This window comes from Malaya genurostris, chromosome 1 (genome assembly GCF_030247185.1).
Source record: "Malaya genurostris strain Urasoe2022 chromosome 1, Malgen_1.1, whole genome shotgun sequence".
NCBI lineage: Eukaryota > Metazoa > Arthropoda > Insecta > Diptera > Culicidae > Malaya > Malaya genurostris.
Window position 1 is genome coordinate 40,915,936 of NC_080570.1, and position 27,325 is coordinate 40,943,260.

Below are 27,325 nucleotides of genomic sequence, written 5' to 3' on the forward strand. Positions count from 1 at the left end.
AAAAAAACTAAAACAGTGTTCTATTCGTGTTTCAAATATTCATTAATTTAAAACAATTTTGTCGACCAGTTTTAAATTTGTCCTGGAAAAATAGAACTAAATCTAAAGTAGATCAGTCCATATGAAATAAAACAGCGTTGCGAACAACCTAATACTCGTGATTTGTATTTGTTTTGTAGCCGACGAAATTACATCAATAGCCCAAATGTATGCAATTATATGTTTGTACATGCTTGCGATACGGATATCGATATTTAAGCTTCTCTTCGCCAAGCTTGTGTTAAAGTTTTGTACGCAAGCAGTTATTTTTATCGTTTCTCTACCATTACTATCCTTCTGCGATTTTTGTTGAAGCGATAAACTTTATCTCATCATCAATCGAGTTCATCTTATATAAATTAGAAATTAATCTTATGCACTCAAAATGTACCCTGGGGTAGTTGTCATTTTCTCAGGCGAAACGACATAACATGAAACTTCATCCGATCTTACATGACACAAGATCAGAGCATACCAGTTAAAGCTTCAAATCGTTTTATGGCACTTTTTGCCTTGCTGTCTAGCAACAACCTACTTCTAGCATACTACGCGTAGGACTGAAACGTTAGCTATAATTTTGCTTCTATTTATAGATTCGCGTGCTTCCAACAGCTTCGCTTTTGATTCGATTAACCAATCAGAGCTATGCTTTCCCTTTGATATTTCGCTTACTCCTTCAAAACCGTCGACTATGGCAGGGAAATCCAGTATGCCGACGATTTTTTGCAGACAAAATAGGACACTGCTAGCTATTCATCAACATTTCAATGATATACAATTAAAAATACATGGCTATGTACATTCAAATCAATACGTAGAAATATTTCCAATCAAATGGTGACATAATATTAATAATTGATACAAACCTGACCACATTTCAAAACCTTGTTCAAAACCTGACCACATTTCTACGTGTATTTTTCTTGAGTTTCTAGTTTGCACCCGTATATAGAGAACAAAAATGTGTTCCACATTAAAAAATCTATTTTTCAAAGAATGTCCCCCTCAACAGTTTAAATTGGTTGGAATTGAACTGCTAGCTGACAATCGCAGTTCAATTTGAACTGCTGCAAGCACTGATGATCAGAAGGCGAAACGTGTAGAAAATGAGTTCAATAATTATATCCTAAATCTAAATGTTAGAGTAAACCAGTTCCAACCAACCGTATAAGAAAAGGATTCACATTATTTGATCAATCTCAAACATTAGAGTAGAATAAAACGAGATCCAACCGTCCGGCTCTGGTATGAAGTATGGAAGAGATATCCTGCATTTTAGAATCAATTTTCTGTACTGAATACCAACAAGATAGAAATAATTCAGCATCTTGAACAAGACAAAGTACAAAAGATATGCTAATTCCGATGAGAAGGAATTCGGTAACATACGTGCTGCAGACAAGCAATACTCTCTCTCTCTCTCTCGTTCTCGTCAAGGCCAAGGTCAATGGAGCAGGATCCGGTACAACGGCACGATAAACGTTCAATCAGTGGTTCGCAATCTCCCGTTCCCGTTGTGCAGTTCACTTCACTTCAGAAATACGGTAAATGCCTTCAATCGAGAAGAAGATGATTACCCATCACTAACATCATCATCATCATCATCATCTTCATCCAAGTCGAGGTAACAAAGATCCGACTGAATCGTAATCACTGCTCCCCGGTCCCATTGTGATGGTGTGTCAAAGAGTACGTGATTTGTATAATCATATCAGCTGGGGTAATTTTGCTATTGAGATTCAGATCGGGTGCCCGAGTTCCCGAGAGACGGGAATCTAGCAAAGGATGTAAATATGATAATTGTTGATTCCGTTGAATCAAAGATACTCTTCTGTTTTCAATCGATGAGAATGAGGACATTGATTTCCACTTTTGTTATTTTTAGAGTTGAATACATGGTCAACCTTCGGTGATAGAATCCGATGAGTCATACTATTAGAACATTTTCCTGTGTAAACTGCGTTCAGTCAACTGCATTGAATATTTGATGCTTCATTTCGTTTGCCTTCTTAGTTAGTTTGACCGTACGAGTTTGACGAATCAAGACCCATGGTCTCGGAAAAAAAACACGTTCACGTTGGGTGTGCGTCTGATTTTATCTGTGCTGCCAGGAAAGTGCCACTTCATTTCTCTCATGCATTCGAATTTCGATACGGTGGCGTCTGAAGGGGAAATAGATTAGGTAATAGATCCGCACAGACCCAATGTAATTGCAATGGCCCCCAATCAGTGAGTTGCCGATCTACGACGCTGGTGCTCCCTTCAGCTGAAGTGCACCTTTTTCCAACGGATAATGACGACGACGACGACTCCTGAGGTTTGCGGCTAGTGATGGCAGGCAACCGAACGTCGCGAGAAGTGAAATCATAGTGCGCCTTTGATATATGGCGGGGGCCCCCATCGTAGTAACCTCTGAGCATGCAGAGCACTAATGGCAATTGAACAGCCGCACGAGTCGAAACAGTTTGCGGTTGCTGTTTCCACTTGCTGAAGCACTGCTGAAGGCTGGGCCCCGTCAATTGTAGGATACAGAAGCCGGGGTAAGGTAGAATCACCGCTCTTACCGTTTTCTACTTGAAAGTGTTGGAACACAACACAAAACATTGAATGTGTACTAGAGCCTGACCGATTTAGAGACGACCACAGTTTACATCATCGCCACCGCCGCCAGTCCGCGAGCTCTTGCTGTCTGTCCCGCTCACTCACTCGTGGTCAAAGTTGGCAGGAAACTGCTTCAACCGGTCCGACGGGTCGCTTGGATTTATTGATTGGCGAAGGAGGCGCGGTTTGTTTTGGACGCGATGCATCCGTCGTTCTGGAAAAGGTGCTCCATTCACGGGAACAGGGAAAATCACAGCAAAGACTTCGAATGGTGATTACAGTCATTGAAACACATGCTATAGTATGCACATGCACAGACACACAACGAGGGTCACCTTTTGGGTCAGAGCATATTTACGACCGGGTATTATTTTTCAATCAATGGCAGGATATTTCTATTCTTCGTTCCAATGTGATGGTAATTGTGTGGGAAATGTTGACCTCAATTTTCATTCTAAGGATGATTATTGTGATCAGCTGGCATTTGTTTTTATCGTCATCCAACAGTAGGCTACATTCAGGTTGTTTAGGGCTTTGGTTTAAAATAACGAAATTATTTCTAAGGGCACATAATCTGCTTCAGTTATCTTCACGATTGGACTGCGAAGTCCACTTTTTTGGTTCAAAATTAACTCCATTCATCAACGTAATCTCCATCAAGAGCAGCGCAATCATTCCAGCGCCGCTCTTACATTTCAATATCATCTTTGTAGAACGATTTATCTTTGTTTTCGAAATAGGCCTTAGATTCAGCGATAACCTCTTCATTCGTGCGAAATTTCATTTGGGTCTGCGAACAGCCAGTAGTCGCTAGGAGCCAAATCTGGCGAATACGGTGGATGTGGAAGCAATTCGAAGTTCAATTCTTGTAGTAATTCTGATTTGTAAAAAGAGTGCTCTCTTGATTGAACTTCTCGGAATACCCAACGGGAAAACAAATTGGAAAGGAAATTACGAAACGAATAGCAGGAATGAAAATTGTCGAAAAAAATACAGCGGAGACAAGATTCGAACCCGTAACTTTTCCCATCCGGAGAAACCGTTTTGTAAATGCAACTATCTTGCGTGTTTGAGCATACTCCGAATAGTTTGTTAGAGGTAATCCTAGAAGTCCTAAAACACTTGCTTGAGAAGTCTTTGAGCAGTTTTTCGAACAGTTATTTCGAGTAGTATGAGCATTTTTATAACAGCTTATCAAGCCGTTTTTTATTAAGATATCACGCATTTCTAAAGTTTGTGAAGCAGTTTTTGTGCATTTCTGGAATAGTTTTCCAACAGTTTTTGAAGATATTCTAGAAACAGTTTTTTCTCCCAGTTTTCTGTGCAGCTTTCCGAGTAGTTTTCAAACCGTTTCGAGCAGTTTCTAAAATTTTTTCCCCAATTTTTCCAGCAGACTTTTTGAGCATTCTTCGAGTAGTTTGTTAACAATTTTTCGAGAAGTCTTGAACCAGTTTTTCGAGCAGTTATTTCGAGTAGTATGAGTATTTTTTAACAGTTTATCAAGCTAGTTTTTCGAGATATCACTCACTTCTAAAATTTGCATATAAATTTTTGAGCATTTCTGGGCAGTTTGTTAACAGTTTTTCAAGCAGTTAAGCAGATGGTCGGGTCTCGGGTGTGCCGTAATGAAGATTGTAAGCGTTCGGAAAAAAATTGGCTGACAAATTAAAACACTGCCAAATTTTTCAAAGTTTTGCAAGCATGCAGCGCGTTTCGGATGATGCAAAAGGGTTGCATTGAGCATAATTTACTAATTTCAACTTTTATAAGTACTTAAAATTTTCTTTAGGCTCTTATTCCATTTGATGTTCCATGAGGTTATCTTAGGATGGCAAACATCACGAACTGACATTACACACTAGCTGAGCTAAACAATGGGCAAGGAAGCTAGAAATACTCATACGACAGAGAGATCACAACTGGCAGCATGAAAATAAATTATGGTTTCTGTGCAATTTTTTAGAGTGGCTCACTGGAAGAGCAGTTCCATGCGTAGAACATGACTTAAGTAATCGAGCTATGGCAAGGAGGAATTTAATTTGTTCAAATCAAGAATTGAATTTGTTCAAATCAGAAGCTGCTTTCATAAAAGTAGTAGTTTCAGGTGAAATGCAGGTTTCCTGAGTTATGCAAATGTTTGTATGGTTTATTTATACGAATAGCAGAAATATTTTATGTAAACTTTGCGGTAGAAGGTATTTTTGAACCTATGGTCCGGAACGAACTCAACAAATTGTTTTGAAAAGTAAAGGTACGACTTTTACCATGCGAACAAACTGGTAGCTACAATAAAGATTCCTTTGCAGCGTAGTTTATATAAGTCAAAAATGATTACTGTTTCTCAGTAAGAGATTCAATTACACCATTTGTTAAACAACTAGATTTTTCAAAATGAAGCACTTACGTAGCATAACAAATTATTCATCAAATTTATCGCTGTATTTCTCCGGTCCTCGAAGACAAAGAAAAACCCGCAGAACTAACACGAAAGCGGAAGACGCTACTGCATAACGTTTCAATTATTCAGTTATTATCTACAGCCATACTTCATCAAAGCATACTTGCGCCATGAACTAAAATCGTATCCTTCTTTACCGGTGTGTGACGCTTCCCTTCCCTTCCGAAGCACTGCACACACTAACCAAAAGTCAGCTGGGCGCAAATTTCTGCGGGTCTGGCAAAAACTTTCTTCGCCCTATCTTCGTCACGGATCAGCTGCCACTAGCCAACCAAGTAGCCGGCATTTGGCTGAATCGATAAAACTGCTCTCTTAGCACCGAGTCCATCTTTTCGAATGGGGACCAACCTATCATCAACTCGGGGAAGAAAAAAAAACGGTTTGTAACTACTCAAGCTGATTCGATTACCGGGACACAGGTCAGACCAGACAGCTCAGTGAATTTCTTTTGCATAGGTTTTCTTTCGGAAAACTCTGATTTTCATCATCCTATCGATACTTACGAAGGTCATCAATGATTGTCGGCCTTCTTCGGGAAAAAAATCGACTAAGATTTCATAAAGTAGTTCACGATTGCGGTCATTGGAATGCACAAGAAAAAGGCATGAGTTGGCAAGTTTTTATACGTGCTAATTTGTTTCCAGTTCAGTCCGAGAGGCACGAGTAGCGATGACTAACCTTCGATTTTAAGGTTGAAGTTTTGATTTTAGAAAGCATTTTTATATTTTACGCAGTTCGATTTCTTTTTTTTTTCATTCATTTGTGGTATTATCAATACATCATTCATCAATTATTCGCCACTGTAATTTTGTTTGATTTGACGAAGTGACTTTTTTCGGTGAAATGACTCATTAGCTAAAAAAAACCGCTGCCATTTCGCAATGGTTTAGAATCTGTCAATTTTTATAGCTGCGTCCTGTTGTTTACACTCTTCTCTAACCACTTGTGCAGTTGTTTATTCGTTTTCATTAGTTTGTTTCGAAATGCGTGGACTTTCAGCAGAACAACGTCGAAAAATTGTGTACAAATGGTGCGGACTGTCACTGAGAAAGATAGCAAAAATGGAAGGAGTAAGTGAAAAAGCCGTGCGAAATGCAATCAGGAAGTTCGGTGAAAAAAAAGGTCCTGCTAACCCTCAGTTGGACAAACGTATACTGAAGGCGTTCGAGCAAAAGAAGGAGGTTCCAGTTAGGGATGTGGCCAAAAAAGTGGGCACTTCGAAGTCAAATGTTCTTCGTGCTAAAGAACGTTTGATTCTTCGAACCTATAAGAAGCAGAAACAACCAAGGCTTGGACTCAATGACGCACTTTTGGCCTGGTTTCAGTCTTACCTAACAAATCGAGACATGGCAGTAAAAATTGGTACCTTTATTACCACGCCTTTCCAAGTGAGCTCCGGTGTACCTCAAGGCAGTCATCTCGGACCCTTCATATTTCTACTTTATTTGAACGATCTAAACTTATCGCTGAAGTGCCTAAAACTATCTTTTGCCGACGATTTTAAATTGTTCCAGCTCATCAGAGATTCTGAAGACACTGTATTCTTGCAGAGAGAGTTGGATAATTTTACTATGTGGTGTGACGTGAATAGGATGTTATTGAACGCAACCAAATGCGTCGTTATCTCATTCTCTCGTAAACGCTCAACAATTATATCCAACTATACTATCGCTCAAACAGTTATTAAGCGGGAATCCGTAGTCAAAGACCTAGACGTTCTCTTGGATTGTAAACTAAGTTTCAAGGAACACATGGAATACATTATCACAAAAGCTTCTAGAATGCTTGGATTCGTATTCCGCGTAACTAAGCACTTCACTGATATATACTGTTTAAAAGCGCTGTATTGCACTTTGGTCCGATCTACTCTCGAGTACGCTGCCGTTGTTTGGGCACCGTACTATCAAAACGGCATCCAGCGTATTGAATCTATCCAACGCAACTTCGTTCGCTTTGCACTTCGTCGCCTTCCTTGGAACGACCCTCATAACCTTCCCAGCTACCAGGACCGTTGTAAGCTAATTGATCTTGACCTGCTATCCGTTCGCCGTGATGTCTCGAAAGCAGTTTTTGTTTCTGATTTAATATTATCACGAATTGATTGTCCAGATCTGTTACAAAAATTGAATTTCGACATCCATCAACGCAGTCTTCGATACCAGCCATTTCTGAGGTTACCTCGTGCTAGAACAAATAATGCATATAACGAACCTTTCCTCAGCATGTGTCGCCTTTTCAATCGCTGTTCAGATGTTTTCGATTTCCACTTGTCGCGTACTACTGCGAAAAAACGTTTCCGGAATACACTCTCTAGTTAGCTTTAATTCTATTTATGATCTCAGAGACAGGCACAGTTAGAGTTTTCATGTTACTTTATTTATTTATTTTTTTTTTAATTTGTTATGTTGAGATAAAGATTAGTGATAGTTGTATTTTTAAGCCAAAAAATGTATCTGTTGGATATTTGTAATCTGTAGATGCAAAAGACGAGAAGGTTTTATGCCTGTTGGAGAAAGAGGTTTAAAGAATCTCAGCTCCAGCGGGCTTTTCCCGACTCCAAACAAATAAATAAACAAATAAACCAAAACGTAGTCCGAAACAAGAAGCATCGATCAGGCCGAGGGTTCGAAAGCTGTACAATACGATTCTTGCTGGAAATTTGAACTGCATAATCATGGAGGACGAAATCTACGTGAAACTCGATTACAAATCCTTGCCGGGACCACAATATTATACGGTGCGAGAAGGACAAGTGCTAAACCAGTCCGAGACATCGATTGAAGTCGAAAAATTGGGTAAGAAAGCTATGGTCTGGCAAGCAATTTGTAGCTGCGGTAAGATTTCGAAACCCTTCATCACCACTGCTTCAATGAACAGCGAATTATACATCAAGGAATGTTTACAGAAACGACTTCTACCCATGATTCGAAGCCACAAGGATCCTGTTGTCTTCTGGCCAAATCTTGCTTCTTGCCACTACTCGAAATCAACGGTAGAGTGGTATACTACCAAAAATGTCACTTTCGTCCCAAAAGACATGAATCCACCAAATTGCCTACAACTTCGACCAATTGAGGATTTTTGGGCATTAACGAAGGCACATCTTAGGAAACATGTCTCGGCAGCCGAAACCATTCAACAGCTCGAAAAAGATTGGAAAAAAGTGTCAAAACTTGTCGCCAAGAAGTCTGTACGGAATTTAATGAGGAACGTTCGCAAGAAGGTGTGCCAGCTAGTCTACAATGGCTAAGTAGCAAATGTTGAGAATAATATTCTGTTCTTAAGAAACCACAGAAACCAATTCCTGCTCTCAAGGAAGGAAATCAAATACTTCTTACAAATGGCGAAAAAGCTCAAAAACTTGCTCAGCAGTTCGAGAGTGTACACAATTTTAATTTGAACGTTGTGAGTCCTATTGAAAATGAAGTCTCACTGAAATATGAACATATTTCAACCCAAGTGTTATCACACGATGACATTATTGAGACGAATTTTGACGAAATTAAATCAATTATTAGGAAACTTAAAAACATGAAGGCTCCTGGTAATGATGGAATTTTTAATATTCTTATTAAAAATCGTCCCGATGTTGCCTTGAGACTCCTGGTTAAAATTTTCAACAAGTGTTTTTCATTAGCTTACTCCCCAAAAAGATGGAAAAACGCTAAAGTAATTCCTATCCTGAAACCTGATAAAAATCCAGCAGAAACATCAAGTTATCGACCAATTAGCTTACTTTCTTCTATCAGTAAACTTTTTGAAAAAATTATCTTGTTGAGAATGATGTCTCATATAAATGAGAATTCAATTTTTTTACCAGAGCAGTTTGGATTTCGTCATGAACATTCAACTACTCATCAACTAGTCAGAGTAACGAATATGATAAAAGCAAATAAATCTTCTGGGTTATCAACTGGAGTTGCTCTTCTAGACATAGAAAAAGCATTCGACAGTGTTTGGCACAAAGGTTTAATAGCAAAAATGTCTGATTTCCAGTTTCCTATTTATTTGATCAAAATGATTCAAAATTATTTAACTGATCGTACTCTTCAGGTTAGCTATCAGAATTGTAAATCTGAATTGCTACCCGTACGAGCCGGTGTTCCGCAGGGTTCGAGTGTAGCTCCAATCTTGTATAATATTTTCACTTCTGATCTTCCAAATCTACCCGTTGGTTGTCAGAAATCGCTATTCTGTGACGACACAAGTCTGCTAGCCACAGGTAGAAATCTAAGAGTGATCTGCAGTCGCCTACAAAGAAGTTTGAATATTTTCAGAGATTATCTGTCGAAATGGAAAATTAAACCAAATGCAGCAAAAACGGAATTTATTATCTTTCCACACAAGCCAAGAGTTTCTTTTCTTAAATCTTACAATAATTACATTCTCAAATTGAATGGCTTGGAATTGACATGGTCTGATCAAGCTAAATACTTAGGTTTAACGTATGACAAAAAACTCACTTTCAAGGATCACATTGAAGGAATCCAGGCAAAGTGTAATAAATATATTAAATGTTTATATCCTCTTATAAACAGAAATTCTAAGCTCTGTCTAAAAAACAAATTGTTAATTAATAAACAAATTTTCAGACCAGCCATGCTTTATGCAGTACCAATTTGGTCAAGTTGTTGTTCCACCAGGAAGAAAACGCTTCAAAGGATTCAGAATAAAATTCTGAAAATGATTTTGAAGCGTCCTCCCTGGGTTAGTACAAATGAGTTACACAGACTCACAAATATAGAACCATTAGATGTAATGTCACATAATATTATAAGCAAATTCCGACAAAAATCGATGCAATTTTCAATTGAATCGATTCGCTCTCTGTATTAGTTATTAAGTTAGTATATAAGTTTCTTTTCCCCATTACACAATACACAATCACATTACACAATCATATATATAATAGGGCTGAAAAGTCACCACTTGTGGCTGAACACCCAATTTAAATCTTAATAATTTAATTTTAACTCATATTCCAATAAATAGTTATATAAAAAAAAAATATTCTGTTGTTGTAGTCTAATATTATCAGTATATCGAATAAAATTTAAATACCTAACACTTGAAAATTATTTACAGCGAAATCAAAGTGCGTCCATACTTTCTGGGACAGTCTTTAATCTATCTTATGTTAGGTATTAATAAATAACGAAATTTTGTTAGTGACAACTTGACTTTATAACGAACCAAATTAAATATATATTAACCTTCTAGTCTTTCCCCATAGAATTGCTAAAGAACCCGACTTTTGAATGGAGTTCCGATTAAAAAAAAACTCGTTCAAAAGCTAATCTTTGGATGTGAATCAAGTTTGAAGATGAATTGGCTGTCTTGGTATGGTTCTATAGATATAATAGTATTTATAAGTGACAAAATCGACCCAGTTTTCTGTGCGTTTAATTTTCTCGAAGATGGCTGAACCGGTTGTAACAAGCTTATTCTTGTTTGGAAGTTACTCTTAAGTTGTGAATCGAGTTCGAAGATTATTTGCCTGTCACTGCCGGTCCTGGAGATATAATGGTACAAGTGACATACCCAAATAAACGCTAATTTTCTCCGCTCAATTTTATCGAGATGACAAAACCGATATTCTCAATATAACGGTGTAAGAGACGTAACCGACAAAACGCAATATTTTGCCTCCTCACAATTTTTTGCAGAGCTGACATTTGAAAGCTACTGTTGGATCATTGTTAGATCATGTTAGAAGATAAAAAATTGCAGATATTTCCGGATCCGAAGATATAATCGTACAAGTGACATAACCGACAAATCGCGGATTTTTTCCTATCCGTACATTTTTGGTCAAGTTGAAATGTATTATGACTGAAAAGTTTTATTTTCGAGATTGTTGTCGGGTATTAGTGATGGTAAGGTAAGCAATTTCTCAAATCCGAACACGACCCGAATCTAGGGATGTCGTAATATCGATCGAATAATCAAGTAATCGATTAGTAAACCAGATAATCGAGTAATATTTATTCGATTAATTTGAAACTAATATTCGATTATTGAACTAATCGAATAATTTGAAAAATCCCACAACAATAATCGAATAACTTATCGAGTAATCGATTAATAACCCAAGTAATCGATTATTTTAAAAACTATACTCGAATATTGAATAATCGAGTAATTGGGTTCAAATACCCAAAATCCGATCATCTCTATCCGGTATGCGACGGAAACGCGTTAGCCCGCTGATTTTTGTCAGTGTAGGATTCGATTAAACGAATTTTGCACCAAATTGTATTCGGATTACGCGTTAAACATTTCAGAAAACCTTAATTTTGAGTTATTCGTGGTTATCTCTAACTGCTGACAATTTGATCAGAAATTGCTGAGCATATTTCCGATGGTATTGCCACGTTAAGTACAACACCTGAGGACACAGGTTTTGAAAAGGCGCTTCATAGTAAAGTGAGTCGTATTCCCGTCAAAATACTCTTTTTACTTTTTACGTACCGCAAAACTAAAGAAATTTTATTTTTGATGCCAAATATCTAAGAAATACATGGAACATCGAGATCTGGTGTAATCAAAATTTTTTTTATTCAGAAAAAAATCGAAAATTTCAGAGACTTTAAAAAAATTTCGTTCCGACGTTTCATGCATTTCTATGTTAAACCAAGAAAACCAATTTCGGAAATCCGCGTAAAAAAAAACCCACGTGAAAAAACCGCATACAAAAGCCGCGTAAAAAAAGATCTCAGTGTAGATTCTATAAAAAAAATGCTCATAGTGATGAGAAACTCTGCTGAATTTACGATCCCAAAAATGTGCGTTTTTCATTCATTATCCATATTTTGTCAATGCTAGAAGAAAAAAAGACACTCAAATCATTGGGACAACTCAAGGAAGCTATTTGGGACCGTTGCTTATAGGGTGTACATTAAAGATCTATGTTTTTATCTGAACCAAACCGGAAAAGTTGTGTTATTCCGATCAATTCGGAATGGTATTGTTAATTATGACGTACTACGATGTTTGCTGAATGGCATTGGAATCATACCCCAAAGATAAATCCCTAAAACCTTCCGCTAGTTGACCTAGTTATAGCAGAGATAGTTCTGGAATAAAACGAGCAGGAGAATAAATTTTCAAACTACAACATAGTCTACCAATTTCAAGAACAATAAACCGATAAATAAATCTCGACTAACATCAAAACAAATTTCCTAACTGACATCAATTCGAAGTTAGATAATGTCATCCGCTAACATTTCAGCTCACCATAATGAGGATTTACCACCGAGAGGAGCAAATATCATTTGGCACGAAACATTTAAGGTTTCAATCGACCGAGTTGCAAAAAAAACATTTCCCGGAAAAGGAACCCAGTCTCAATTCATCTACCCGAAGGCAGAGCTGGCAAAGGCCAAAAGTGCCAGCCAACCACACGGACACCTCGTTTCAAACCCCCAAGTGACTGAAAATAATCAATTATTCGCCCAGAGTCTAGACAACAAAGGAACAAGCAAACAGTGAGAGGAAACTAGTGAGCATGAGGTAACCCTGATATGATAGTTTAGGTTAGAAAAGTATAAACCTCGGCACTCTAACGAGCCTTATCAGGATGTTTGATGTGATGGAACTTGCCTTCCATCCATAAAACACAAGGTGAATAAATCCATCCAGCTTATGTGAGCACGCTATTCTTCCGGTTGATAACGGAGCATGTCTGTTTATCGACATGCGACGAGTGCAAAGCTCGATTTCAAGATGTCACTACCAACAGGATTCTACTAATCTTGACAGAAGCCTTTCGGTTGTTGCTTTGGAATGTCTTCCGACAACCCAACAAAAACAATGACACTGTGTGAGGCACCCGAGAAAGGAAAGTTCAAATGTAGTTCTACTGTCCGCTGCCTGCCGATGAAGTTTGATACTGAAACATACAACCCATAGGAGACGGAACACTGTACCCAGAGAAGCGGTATCAAATGTCATATACGTTTTTTTTATTGCTAAAATGGATCGAACCTTTGTTTTCATCGTCTGCTATCTACCTTCCTTCCTCCGTATCTATCCGTTTCGTTTCGTGTATTTTTTTGATATATCTTCGGGGTAGTGAAATATGCTGGGGGCAGTTTTTAACCTTACCACGCACATAAGAGACGAAACGAAACAACATTGTAACTTGGCCCATCATGTAGGTTAGGTATGATGATAAGTGTTCGGTTCTGAGAATGGTTCATCACAACGCAGGATGGTTTGAAGAGGATTTGTGCTCGTTTGTTTTCTTCGTTCGTTGATTTGCTATGCTGCTTTGTTTCACTCGTCGGAAATATGAGGCTTGGTAGATATGAATTTCTCACCTACCGTTTCTGCAAGCTGGAAAAACAATCAGACATCAGACATATGAGCCACAATTCTGTTTGTTTTTTTTTTTTTTGGTGTCATTTTCTTTCCCGGTGGAACGGGGAAACCATTGTCGGACTCGAAAGTAGACTCGAGGTGCTAAATAAAACCAAACGGGGCCACAAATAAACGGTTTCGGCTTAATAGATCTGTAATATAATGATCGTTATCACGATTTCTTACGATGTTTCAGTTTGATGATAATAAGTATGTTACAACTGAGGAATTTATAATGAGGTATCGTATTTACATTGAGCTGAATAAATTACAGCAAGCAATCTCCTCTAGAGATTGTCGTCATCCAAACATAGTGGCACAAAAAAAAAGCAAAACTTACACTCCGGGGGTAAACATTGTCAGCTGACATCAGGTTATCGATCGATCGTCATTCAACAATTTGCAACAGTCGCACAATCGTTTAAAACTGCAATCGAACCAGTTCCACAGCACATAATAGCTACCAAAAGACGGGGAGGACCTCACACTTACCGTTTCACCATACTGTCGACGACGTTCGCCGTTCCGTTGGTCTCCGTAATGACTTCGTTTTTTTCCTCGAGTGATCCTATGGTTTCGAGTTGGACCGGAGCTCCTGGCTTCCCAGACCGGAACTCAGCAGCAGCCTCCGTCGTCAGTGAATGGGAAATTTTGACGCCTCACCCCGAAATGGTCACCCTTCCGAAAACACCGAACAAAACACAGCACTACACTCGCCACGACAATCGATACGAAAAACCCTTCCGCGTCGCGGTACTTGTTTCACTTTCGCGATTTCGTCGTGGAACTTTGCCCTTTTACCTCAAGCAAACCGAACCTAACACGGAACGCTGTCGGAAGGTTTCGAGTTTGAGTAGCGAACTTTCATTCACACCACACTACCGGGGATGCGTAAACTATGGAACGAAACTTTACTTCACGTATCTACCAAAATGCACGATGGGAATTCTTTCTTTCTTCACCCGAAACGATAGAATCACTTTTCAAAACAAGGCGACATTTTCCTTCTTCCTCCTGAGAGCAGCAGCAGCAGTACAATACGTGCCTATTCCTTTACCTTTGTGGGCCCACACTGTTGTTAGATGAGTTGCAGTAGGACACCAACACATCAACAGTGCACTGACACTTGACACGAAACGCTAGACGAAAACAAACACGAACGCGATCAAAACTGACAAGCACTGGCTCTAGTACTCACACATACGAACTGCACCACACGAAATACAAAAAAAAAAACGTAAAAAAGCAGATCTCTGACAAGCGAAAATTTACACCAGCAATAAGAGATAAAATGCACCCCGAAAATAGCTTTTTTCCTTTCCTTTTGTGTTCCTTTCAAATTTGCTATCTTCTAATGGAATCCTCATTCGCCGTTTTAACCTGCCAAAAGTTCTCTTCACGCAGAAAACTTGTCTTTGCCTCCTGCTATTTGTCGGACCAAAAACACAAAGCTTGTGAATTGCGCGACAGTCGTCCAAAAATTCCGTACGATTTGTTAAGACGACAACCTTCTCTAGCAGAAAATTGCAGCGACTACCAAAATTTCTATTTTGTTATTCCACAAAACAGCATTCAGATGGAAGAGAAAGGACATTCAACGTTGCACTGTTAATCCTTTCTAATCTGCCTTTGAAACGATTTCCACAAAATGGAATAAACGCGACGCACCAATCGTGTGCTAACCTTTCCGGGTACGAGCTAAAACTGCTGGCTGGTTGGGCGATGTGTCGCGATGTTTGTGTGATTTTCCTATAACCCATCAAACGAACAACGGACGAAGAACGTAAAGCAGAGACAGAAAACGTAACTGACATTAGCAAAACAAAGAACACTGGCCCACTGCTAACTCGATGTGCACCGGCTTCGTGATGTAATGATAGAGGTAGACAAATTATTTCTTAATAAGCGCGGTAGTAGACTTATATTGATAACACACACTTTTAGACAAAAACAGATTATTCAACCAATAGGACATTGCCGCGAAACTGAATCACCGGTAGTGACACCTGCCTATGAAAAATGGAACCAAGAAAAGGAGGATTCTTTTAAAAAATTTCATAACGGTAGTAGTGATTTGCAACATTTTAATCGTTTATTCAATAGTACAAATGAATATCCGCAATAAAAGTACATTCGGAGTAGAAGAAAATCGATTTCGAAGTTATTACTACTACTTTTTAGTGTAAACTACTATTAAACATGGAAAATCTTCAGGTATGTGTGAATTTGGGTAAGGTTAGGTTTTTTCGGATAAACATTTTTTTAAACAGAGACCAGTGTAATGTTGATTTCTCGAGTACTAGAATGTATAGCGATCGAGTACCATTTATTTTGGATATTTTATCGGTTTTTTATGCATTTGGAAAATTGTATTAAACCAAGTTCAATGCTCCATTCTAAATAAACGTTAGTTTTCGCATAATGAATTGAGATCAACATTACCACCTCACAGTAAAAACTTTTTCTTCAACTTCTACTATGATTTTTCAAATGAATATGCCCGGTTTTATAAGAAATCGATGAAAAGGTGAAGTAATTAAAATATTTCCTACCGATTTGATAGCTCTTGCTGAAAGTATCTTCTCTAAACAAGCAGCGCCTCTACATTTCAGTTTTACGACAATGTGCCATGCGACATGAAACTGTACTCATTTTGTGAGTTGTTGAACACAAAGGTGCAAGAACCTCAAAAATGCACAGAAAAAAATATTACTATTTCTTTTTAATAAAAACAACTATATTGCCAAATTTTGAAAATTTTTAAAGGAACGGGTAGGGTACAGACTAACAGACAGGGCACTCAAATAGGATTCTTTAATCAGTTGAACGGCCATTTCAAATATTCCTTTAGTTGGAACAGTACTTACATATGTCATGATGGCGCCACGTTACCCTATCAAAAACATCCAGTCTGCCATATAGACTGTGTTAATTTTTTTTCATGTACCAACAGAGTTGCCATTCATACAGAATTATTTGTAATGTACTGATTTGTATACGTTCATGCGGATTTTATGCAGGATACAGATTTAACACATATTGCCAACACTAAATACAGAATTGTGCCTACTTCTCATCCTCTAACGCAATACAATATCATGTTTTGTTACGATATTTACTTGCTTCTGTTCTGCCGCACTTAATTTTGGGTGAAAATTATTAACACAATCAAAAATAGCCTATATGACTAAAAGTTCATTTTACATCGGGCCCGATAAAGAACTTTTTAAACATTCCGCGCGAAAAACTAACTAAAACGTATAAATATTACAGCTGTATTAAAGCTATATACCTTATGATCAAAAAAGAACAGGAATTTTCATTTTAAAATTCCCGCGCTTGTCCAATCGGTAAACTTTTATTCTCTCAACGTTGGCAACACTTTTATACATATTCTGTAAAATTTTGACGCATATCGTACGATTAGTTTTTGTTTGGCGTCTATACAAAGAAGTTGAAAATTTTTCGTGAGGCGATTTTTATAATGGATGAAAATTTAGAACAACGGATCGCCTTCGAAGCGCCATTCGGTCGATTGTTGTGCGGTTTCGACGTCATATTCATAGATCCACACCTCATCACCAGTTATGATGCATTCTATGAATGTGGGGTCACTATCTGCGTTGGAAATCATCAACACGACGCTGTTTTTGAATGAAATTCAGCTTTTTGGCACCAGCCGAGAAGCGACGCGTTTCAAACCCAAAACATCAGTTAAAATGTGTTCGGCTTATCCACAAGAGATGCCCAACAACACAGCAATCTCTCTGATCGGTACAGAACGATTTTGCAACATGATTTGCTTCGCCGATTCAATGTTTTCTTCAGTAACAGATGTTGGGCGGCCAGGGATCTAATCATGATTCAAGCTTGTACGACCACCGGAATTTTAAAATGAAAATTCCGGTTCTTTTTTGATCATAAGGTAGGTGGAACTAGCGCCCCGCAAAAATTAGTTTTTAGAAGAATTTACTCATAGTGTCATGTCCGTCGGTAGAGTCTAACACGTTTGAAAAATCTTTTTTTTTTGTTTATATTTTCTTATAGAAAAACATTTTAAGAATGTCTCGTCAAATTTTCAATCCTGTCTGAACAATATTCTGGAAGTTATAGGCCTTAAACTTTTCTTATCTCATACTGCGAAGAGGCAAGATTTCGGCGCACGAGTTCTGCTCCGATTGACTTGAAAACATGATAAAACACTCTTGAAATGTTTTGTAATAATAAAATAAAAAGAAAAAGTATGATTTTTCGGAATTGATAAACCCAACCCTACCCCTAGAAAAATATATTGTTTCCTTCGATTTGATACACAATATACTTTTAACGCGTTTATCTCAAAAGCACGTTTTAAAAGTCCGTGTCCATCCTCATTTAAAATCTACTTCTCCAATAATTTTGCGAACACTTTCTACATATGAAATACTCAAACCCTAAGTTCTCCATTTTCGTTTTTTGTTATTTTGGGGAGGTTTTACAGCCTCACATATTACAACTATGCTACTTGCATTTTTTGACTTCTGATAATTTTTCGCTCAGATACAGTGGACACTGCAAATCACGATCTAAAACGAGCCCTCGAAAATACTTCTTCACCGAATTATTTCTCAATATTTATCTACGAAAAAATCACAAAATGTTGTTTGAATGATGCTTTGTATTATGCAAAACATTTGAACTTATTTTATTCAACGATCACTGTTATTTTTTCATCCGTTAGATCCTACGAGGTAAAATGATTAAAGAATCGAGCTTAAGCTTGTTATCCGTTCTCGTCCAGTTCACACGGTAATTTATCTCGTATATTGAAACTATATTTCTTATATGTCTGTTCTCCGTGTTTTACCAAAGCCATCCACACTGATCCAAATTTTCTTCTTCACATTATATGATATTCTAATGATTTTTCACTATTAGCATTTCCAATGATAGCTACAAGGTATATTCAACACCATGTCAAATATATAAGATAATCTTTTGAAACATAAAACTTTTCTTAACGTTATTTCTACAAGGTTGTCATATAACGAATGAAATTTCCAGCCTGAGTCAAATTTATTGGCGTGCCTTGTAATTATTACTAGATATCCACACAACATACATGGGAAGAATTCATGAAGCGCATATTATATTCACATCAAATTTATATAGATAGGTTCATCTATATCATAGGAGTATTTTTTTAAATTCATATATAACTTTTGATGTAGGTTTTACCAGTTCAATATAGCAGTTATAAATAGATCAAATGATTGCCATTTGATTGACCAAGTGATACGTATAAGATTCAAATGAAAAAGACTGGGGTTATGGTGTTTATGGGAATCGAAAACTACAATAAAAATAATTATCACAAACTTATTGCTATATTTTTCGTATATAAAGCGTTTCATAATATAATTTTATTTTATTATTTAAACTACATTTACTTCTTTGGAACTGACTGATTTCATGATTTCATGATGCACTACGAATAGTAGATAATCGCAAACTTCTACTTTTTGAGGATTTAGGCTATACTAACGGTCAGTTCCGTAAGGGAGCACCTCCTGATATTTGTGGAGGAGAAGTGGGATCCCGAAACTGAAAATCAAAAAATTAAATCCTCTTACTAGATAGACAGAGTAATGAAACGTACCGGATATTTATTTCATGGTCCGTTAGAGCATATCCTTGAACGAAGTATAATGAGCTATCTTGTCAGCGATTTAAAATAACATTGACAATTTCCTAAAAAACTGTTTGTTGAAGTTATATGATATGATGAATATCGAGGACACAACTCTTTCTTCAGCTTCATGCAGTACTATTCACGCATATGTTTTCGTAAAAACAAACTCCATTATATGTCTAAGTTAAAACATTATCGCAATAGAACTTGCCATTTTCTTCAGCTTAAGACAGCAGTGTCCCTTTTTCTTCCTTTTCGAAGATTTTATATACGCTTCCAATAAAGGTTATAAGTTTTCATATGACTTTTATTAAATATAATAAGTATGCAATCCATAGAAAAATGTAATGAATATTAAAATTATATTGGGTTAAGTTTTATCGACTTTTCGCATAACTTGTATATGGTATTCTTATCAATATCATAAAGATTATTAAGATATAAAATTTATTGAACATAAGTTAGATTTTATATAGAGTTCCATTAATGGTCATAAGTTGTCATGTATGTTTTATGGAATATCATCTACATACGATTTATATTACACATCCAATGAATATAAATTATGTAACGTGTGAGGTTTCATCGGATTTCCATATAAATTATATGGGATATTCTTATAATTTTCATTATGGTAAAGTCAATTTACATTTAACGTACACTTTAAATAACGATTATAGGTTTCCATATAACTTCTATAAATTATATTGTGCATATGATTCAAATGACAATTCTAATGAATATAAATAAGATTTTCATTTCAGTGCACGTTAAATTTCAAATACTTTTCTTTCAGTGTAGTTTTTAAATTATTTTGCGGGTCTCTGAGATGTTTTACTTATAATATTATATTATGTTATAACAACTGAAACTGTAAACATTATTTCAACTTTTTGTTTATTCGATGATATAATTTTAGGGCACTGCTTAAGCTCTAAGATGCCAAGGAATTTTTTCAACATGTTTACATTCTTGTTAAATTCAGTAAAATGATTTCGAATCAAGTGAAAGTAAGCATTTTTTACGAGCGGTAACAAAATCCGAATTTATCTGTACGTGATCTTGTCAAGAGTCTAACAATACTCTGTTTTGTATTTGCAAATCATTTCACCAGCGTTTGACTGAACGTCGAAAGGTTGGAAGTGGAACAAATCGAAAAGTGTGCTCCTGACAAACGGACAAGAAGGTGGTAGCCATTATTGAGAAAAATTCAAATCTTTCCGTTCGAAATGTGGCTCACAAAGCTGGGAATTTGAGTTCACATATACAAGAAGTGAAGCAGAACCATGGACTGAAGGCGTATACAGTGAAAAAGGCTCCATGCCATGATGACAAACAGAACTTCTCTGTGAAAAGTCGTGCTAAGTAGTTTTACACCAACTGCTTGCCAGAAAGTATCTTGTACTATAATAAACGATGAAGCATACGTACTGAAAGATTTAAAATAGCTTTCTTCAAAATAGAGTTTTGCAGAAAGAAAACTAAACATCTATTTTCGGAAATAATTAACCGGTTTTGTTGCATTAGGTGTAGCTTTTGTTGCTGCTATATTATTTTGGTTCCCGAAATTTAACGAGTTCCAGATATTCTTCCACACGATTCAATTCACGTATTCATACTTGTCCCTCACCGTTTCGAAATCCAAACGCATTAAAACGTGTAAAAGAATATCAAGGTCTGTTCAAGTACCGTATCCATTGATTAGTGATTGATGAATAAAACACAGAAAAAATACAATAAAATCAGTCCATCGTATAGAAGGTTATCCTTTGTACAAATAATCGACTTCCTGAGTTTCGTTTGCTAGCTGTTATCTATTATTTCTTTCCTATATCTAGGGACAGTGATATGGATTACAAATTACTTTTACATCGGTTATTTAATTCTGTTGACACGATAGCAGTTTATTTGTTTATAAGAATGCCTTCATATTATACCATAGGCATGTAGCGTACTAATTTATAGATAAATGCTACCTTAAACGACCATTATAGGATACAATGGACATACATAATGCAGTAACCTAATAATCCTCTTCGTAGCCATAATAGTCTTCGTCGTCACCCGTATTCAACATATCAGCCAACGATTTATGTTCCGGTTCCGGCTCGGGTTCAGGATCCACATCGGCTTCATCGTCGTAGTCATCGATGTGCTCAACTAAAACAACATTCGGTTAATTAAAACTTTAAGCATTATACAAAATCCCTTAACATTCTTACCATGCTCCACTTTCGGTGTCGGTGGTGGTTCATCGTCAATCTGTTGAACGTTCTCTGAAACACTACTAATGACTAATAAAGTACCAGTTGGTTTTCTTCGACCATTAAGCGCCAAATTCACGACAGGTCTTGCGCTTCTAGATAGTGCCGTTTCCGGTTTTATTCGTGTACGTGAGAGCACATCGATATCGGTTGACTCTTGTTTCACAGGCGTTTCCGGTTGTTGTTCACTCGTACTAGCACAGTCTGTAAGCGTCTTCAGAATGTCATAATTAATCTTACTGGAGATTTTCTTCTCCTGAAGCATCTTTTCTATAGCTTCACCAGCAGAATTTGATGGCCCAATGGTTTTCTTTCGATGATTTTTTCTCTTTTTCTTTTCCGGTTTCCCTTCCTCGCGCTCCTTCGCTAATCTGTCTTCTTTTTCTTTCACTTCTTTCAAATATTCTGCATGTAGCCGATTCCACATCATATCTTTGTAGCGAGCTTCTTCCTCCGTCATAATATACCCGTCAATTTCTTCATCGTCCAGATCTTCCAGGAACAGATCCCCATCATCATCTTTGGTTTCTGGTTTCGATGCCTCCTTGGGAACTTCCGTATTGGAACACATTGCCATCAGATCTGGTTTTATACCTTCAGGTACGACGGCCTTAATACGGTTGCTACCTTGTGTACCTGCTTCCGAATCATCCGGATCATCATCCAAACACTGATTGATTACGTCAATCGTACACTCATTGATGAACTGATCAGTTTCTCGCGACTCATCCACCCCTATATCTTCCCCTTTATACTTTCGCTTCCGGCTCATGGCTTTGTGTAGATCGCGATCCAACGCGGCATCAATTTCCGCCTGAAGTTGATTGAACTCCGTAGTCGATTCACCCAATTTCTGCAAGCGCTCCTTGTCCTTTTTGCGAGCAGCCTTGAACGCCGGTGGATCTTGTTCGGCCTCCAGATCGACTGACATGAATTCATCTAGTGTCAGTGCACTGCTGGGAGTTTCACCAAACTCGACCAGCCGTTTGCGCAGGGTCGACTCGTGAATCTTCACGATGCGGACAATGTCGTTCGGTGTACGGCTGTAATCGTGCATGCGGGCTGCCAACAGCAAGGCGGCTCCACACAAACCCGATGGCCGTCGGCCCGAATGGATCGAATCCTTCTTCATTCTCTGAACTAGCCGCTGTGCGGTCATCGACACCTCGTGAGTTTTTTCGGCAAATTCCAACTTGTTCGCATAGCGCATAATGTAGATGCAGGGATCTGTGGGAAAAAGGGGACAAAGGAAATTAATGTGTTGTGAAACCATGACAACAGTTGAAGTTGAATTTTCTAGGCATTATAAAAGTGAATTATGATTTTGTAGTTTAAGTCATTAGTTGAAGAGTAACGGTTCCAGTAGTCCATTAGTTAGAGTCAGATTTGCTGGCTCTGTTTGATAAATTGACCTTAAGGGTACGATCACAAATAAATTGACCTTAAGGGTTTTATCACAAATAGTTGATCGAAAGACGTGTAATCGACAAAATAATATCACAGACTAACAGACATGACAGTATGAGTAAATTCTTATAAAAATCATTTTTCGTGATGCACTAGTTCCACCTATATTGTACTGCGCGAACTATTTACTATCTGTACACCCCTTGTGTTATGTAAAAGTTTTTTTACTAGTTGGTTTCCCCTCGTTTGTCAACACCGATCAGCTGCTTGCAGGGATGCCTGATTTCATCAAAATATTTGAAAATGAATCGTCACAATAAATTATTGGATTACGTTGATAATATATTTAACTTTTTCGCAATGTAGGAAGGTAGCCGTTTATTTGACTCAACGTTGTTCATCTAGACTATTTTCTATTATGTTGGTAGTTTTCACTCGAAATTAAGTGGTGGCAGACCAGAAAATATTGTAAATATTGTAACAAAAAGGGTTCGTTTTTGTATTGCGTTGGAGGATGAGAAGTAGGCACAATTATGTATATAGTTTTGGCAATATGTAATAAATCTGAATCCTGCATGAAATTCGCATGGACATATACAAATCAATACACTACAGGTAATTCTGTATGAACGGCAACTCTGTTGGTAAATGAAAAAATAAACACAGTTTAGATGACAGACAGGATGTTTTTGATAGGGTAACGTGGCGCCATCATGACACATGTGAGTACTGTCCCAAATAAAGGAATATTCGAAATGACCGTTAAGATGATTGAAGAATCTAATTTGAGTGTCCTGTCTGTTAGTCTGTGATAATATGGCGATTCTACTAATGAGACGACTATTGGTACAATAACCCTGTTGGAAATAACCTATTTTAAAACGCTTTTATTTTTCGCATCAGCTCATCGATGCAGAATTAGGCTACTAGTGCTCTCAAGTAGGGTCGAAAATCATTCGTGCCGTGACTATCGGATCGATCGGACGTAAATTCTGCTTTCTCCAATCGCGTGGTGAATTGTTTTATTCCGTTATCAAGGTCATTCCGTATTCTATTGTGTGCATCAGTGCGGTCGAGTGATAGTTCTAATTAATCCGTTCTCAAGGCCGACTGTGAGCTTGTGTAAAGCAGCACTGCGTGTGGTACCGTTAGCCAGCGCCAGCGCTGGGCGCTGCGTATATATCGTTGTACATTAGAAACAGTGATAAATATATATAGTGATAAAAAGATTGGTTTCATTGGACAGTGTAGTGAGAGACTAAAAACAAAGCGCTTTTTCCTCAAAGAGGTTTTTTGCACTTTATTGAACTGGAATATTCACCGGTTGCCTAGGACCGGGCCTTGTCGGCCGATCACCCTTCGAGAGCTAAAGCTAAGTTTTTTTTTTCTTTTTCCCTGTTGTTCAGTACCATTAGATTTTTATTGCCCCCTAATATTTACCCGCACGGACACATTTCCGTGCCATGACAAAAGGCACAGAATTGCCTGACCTTCCCCTAGATGATCAAATGGATGCTTCTGATGGCAATAAATCTCGCATTAGAAGCTATCCCGATGGGCTTGCACTCTCGGCCGGACCGTATGCGGTTTACATCCGGACCAAAGCGAATGGTAAAAAATTGAACCTTCTAAAACTTTCTAATGACCTGTCCTCGCGATACAATACTGTACAAAAAATTGAGAAAGTACGCCCGGACAAGCTTAGGGTCTTGTTAGCCAGTGCAAAACAGGCTAATGAGATCGTTCGAAGTGAGCATTTCACGCGGGAGTATCGCGTATACGTACCAGCTCGCGAAGTCGAGATAGACGGCGTGATCACCGATCCGAGTCTGACTTGCGAGGACGTTCTTAAGCATGGGGCAGGCGGTTTTAAAAACCCCCTACTCAAGAACGTTAAGATACTGGACTGCAAGCAATTGCGTTCAGTATCGACCGCTGAGGATGGGACTAAGTCCTATATCCCATCAGACTCGTATCGGGTGACTTTCGCTGGCTCGGCTTTGCCTAATTACGTCCTCCTGGACCGAGTCCGTTTACCTGTTCGTCTTTTTGTGCCGCGGGTCATGAACTGCACCAATTGCAAACAATTGGGACATACAGCATCCCATTGTTGCAATAAATCCCGGTGTATAAAGTGTGGAGGGAGTCATGCGGATAACTCCTGCAGTGGAGACAATGAAAAGTGTCTCTACTGTAAGGAGGGGCCGCATGACCTCTCTGATTGTCCCGTGTACAAATTGCGTAAGGATAAAATGAAGCGTTCACTCAAGCAACATTCCAAACGCTCTTTTGCAGAAATGTTGAAATGTGCTACGCCACCTACCGAAAATCCTTACGCTTACTTGTCAACTGACGAGAGCGAATATGATGACCCCCTCGAAGGTACATCTTCGGCTGTCCCTCATAGCTCATCAATTAGAAAGAGAAGAAATAAATCTTCTCAAAAGCTCCCTAGTAAGGGTTCGAAGATGTCCTCTGATGGGTTCCGAAAAATTACAACAACTGGTAGTGATGGCAAAAAACCAGAGAAAAAAGCTCCAGGCCTTGGAAAATTAAATTCCGAGCAAGAATTTCCATCACTTCCTGGGACTTCAAAACCCCCGAAAGTCCCTAAAGATCAGTCAGAAAATTTACCAAATACTGGGTTTGTTAAATTCTCTGATATTGTGGACTGGATCATGTCTACTTTCAATATTTCTGAACCTCTTAAAAGCCTGATAATGGCTTTTATTCCTACAGTTAAAACATTCTTGAAGCAGTTGACTGCAAAATGGCGCCTTCTTTCAGCGATCGTATCCTTCGATGGCTAAGACACCCACCGAGGTCACGGATACAATCACTGTTATACAGTGGAATTGTAGAAGTATCATCCCAAAAATAGATCCTTTCAAATTTCTAGTAAATAATCTGAAATGTGACGCATTTGCATTGTGCGAAACTTGGCTAACTTCTGAAATACCCTTAAACTTCCACGATTTTAACATTATTCGTCTGGATCGAGATGATTCCTATGGAGGAGTACTTTTGGGGATCAAAAAGTGCTATTCTTTCTATCGCATTAACCTCCCCTCGATACCAGGTATTGAAGTTGTCGCATGTCATGTTACAATCAAAGGCAAGGACCTTTGCATTGCTTCCATCTACATTCCTCCAAGAGCCTCGGTTGGGCATCGGCGGCTCAATGATATCATAGAGCTTCTTCCCGCACCGACGTTGGTTTTAGGAGACTTTAACTCACACGGTACGGGATGGGGCTGTCTTCACGACGATAACAGATCAGCTATGATCCATGATATTTGCGACAACTTCAATATGACAATCTTGAATACGGGAGAAATGACACGGATTCCTGCACCACCAGCAAGACCAAGTGCGCTAGACTTATCCCTTTGCTCGACATCGCTACGGTTGGGTTGCACGTGGAAGGTAATCCCTGATCCCCACGGTAGCGATCATCTGCCTATCGTAATTTCAATCGCCACCGGATTAAGACCATCGGAAACAATCAATGTTTCGTATGACCTCACACGAAACATTGATTGGAAATGCTACGCAAATTTGATATCTGAGAATCTAGAAACAACACAAGAACTTCCTCCGGAGGAAGAGTACACGTTTTTGGCTGGCTTGATTCTCGACACCGCGACTCAAGCTCAGACGAAACGTGTACCCGGCGCGAAAACTAACATCCGTCCCCCCAACCCGTGGTGGGACAAAGAGTGCTCAGAATTAAACGCGGAGAGAACTTCATCATTTGTCGAGTTTAGGAAAAACGGAACACCTGATAATTTCAGAAACTACGCGGCATTAGACGCTAAAATGAAAAGCTTGATTAAAGCGAAGAAAAGCGGTTATTGGCGTCGATTCGTAGACGGATTATCGAGAGAAACATCAATGAGCACTCTTTGGAACACAGCCCGACGAATGCGCAACAAAAACACCACAAACGAAAGCGAGGAATATTCTAACCGCTGGATATTCGATTTCGCTAAAAAAGTATGTCCTGACTCTGTTCCGGAACAGACGATCATGCGCGTCGCCTCATCTAACAGAAACGAAACACCTTTTTCGATGGTCGAGTTCTCACTTGCGCTTTTATCGTGTAACAATAACGCTCCGGGGTTAGACAAAATCAAATTCAACTTGTTGAAACATTTGCCTGACTCTGCCAAAAGGCGCTTATTGAATTTATTCAATAGGCTTCTTGAGGATAATATTGTCCCACATGACTGGAGACAAGTAAGAGTTATCGCCATTCAAAAACCAGGGAAACCAGCCTCCGATCACAATTCGTATCGGCCGATTGCTATGCTTTCCTGTATCCGGAAATTGTTCGAAAAAATGATTCTGTTTCGTCTAGACAATTGGGTCGAGACTAATGGCTTACTTTCAGATACACAATTCGGCTTCCGCAGGGGCAAAGGAACGAACGATTGTCTTGCGTTGCTCTCAACCGAAATTCAAATGGCATTTGCTCGTAAAGAACAAATGGCGTCAGTTTTCCTAGACATCAAGGGGGCT

General features: G+C 38.3%; 2 protein-coding genes across 3 annotated transcripts in view; both read right to left on the reverse strand.

The window, feature by feature from the left end:
• Nucleotides 1-15,171, reverse strand: part of LOC131437757 (protein pellino) — a 99,877-nt gene extending 84,706 nt beyond the window's left edge. The window contains exon 1 of the mRNA XM_058607318.1: nt 13,955-15,171. Coding sequence (XP_058463301.1) covers nt 13,955-13,965 — 11 coding nt within the window. The 5' untranslated portion in view covers nt 13,966-15,171. The remainder of the gene's footprint in view (nt 1-13,954) is intronic.
• A 5,829-nt stretch (nt 15,172-21,000) lies between these two features.
• The window catches only part of LOC131437809 (transcription factor IIIB 90 kDa subunit), a 36,697-nt gene continuing 30,372 nt past the window's right edge, over nt 21,001-27,325 (reverse strand). For both annotated transcript variants that reach the window (XM_058607409.1, XM_058607401.1), the window contains 2 exons: nt 21,356-22,624; nt 21,001-21,293 (listed from right to left, as the gene is read on the reverse strand). In XM_058607409.1, coding sequence (XP_058463392.1) covers nt 21,157-21,293; nt 21,356-22,624 — 1,406 coding nt within the window. In that variant the 3' untranslated portion in view covers nt 21,001-21,156. The remainder of the gene's footprint in view (nt 21,294-21,355; nt 22,625-27,325) is intronic.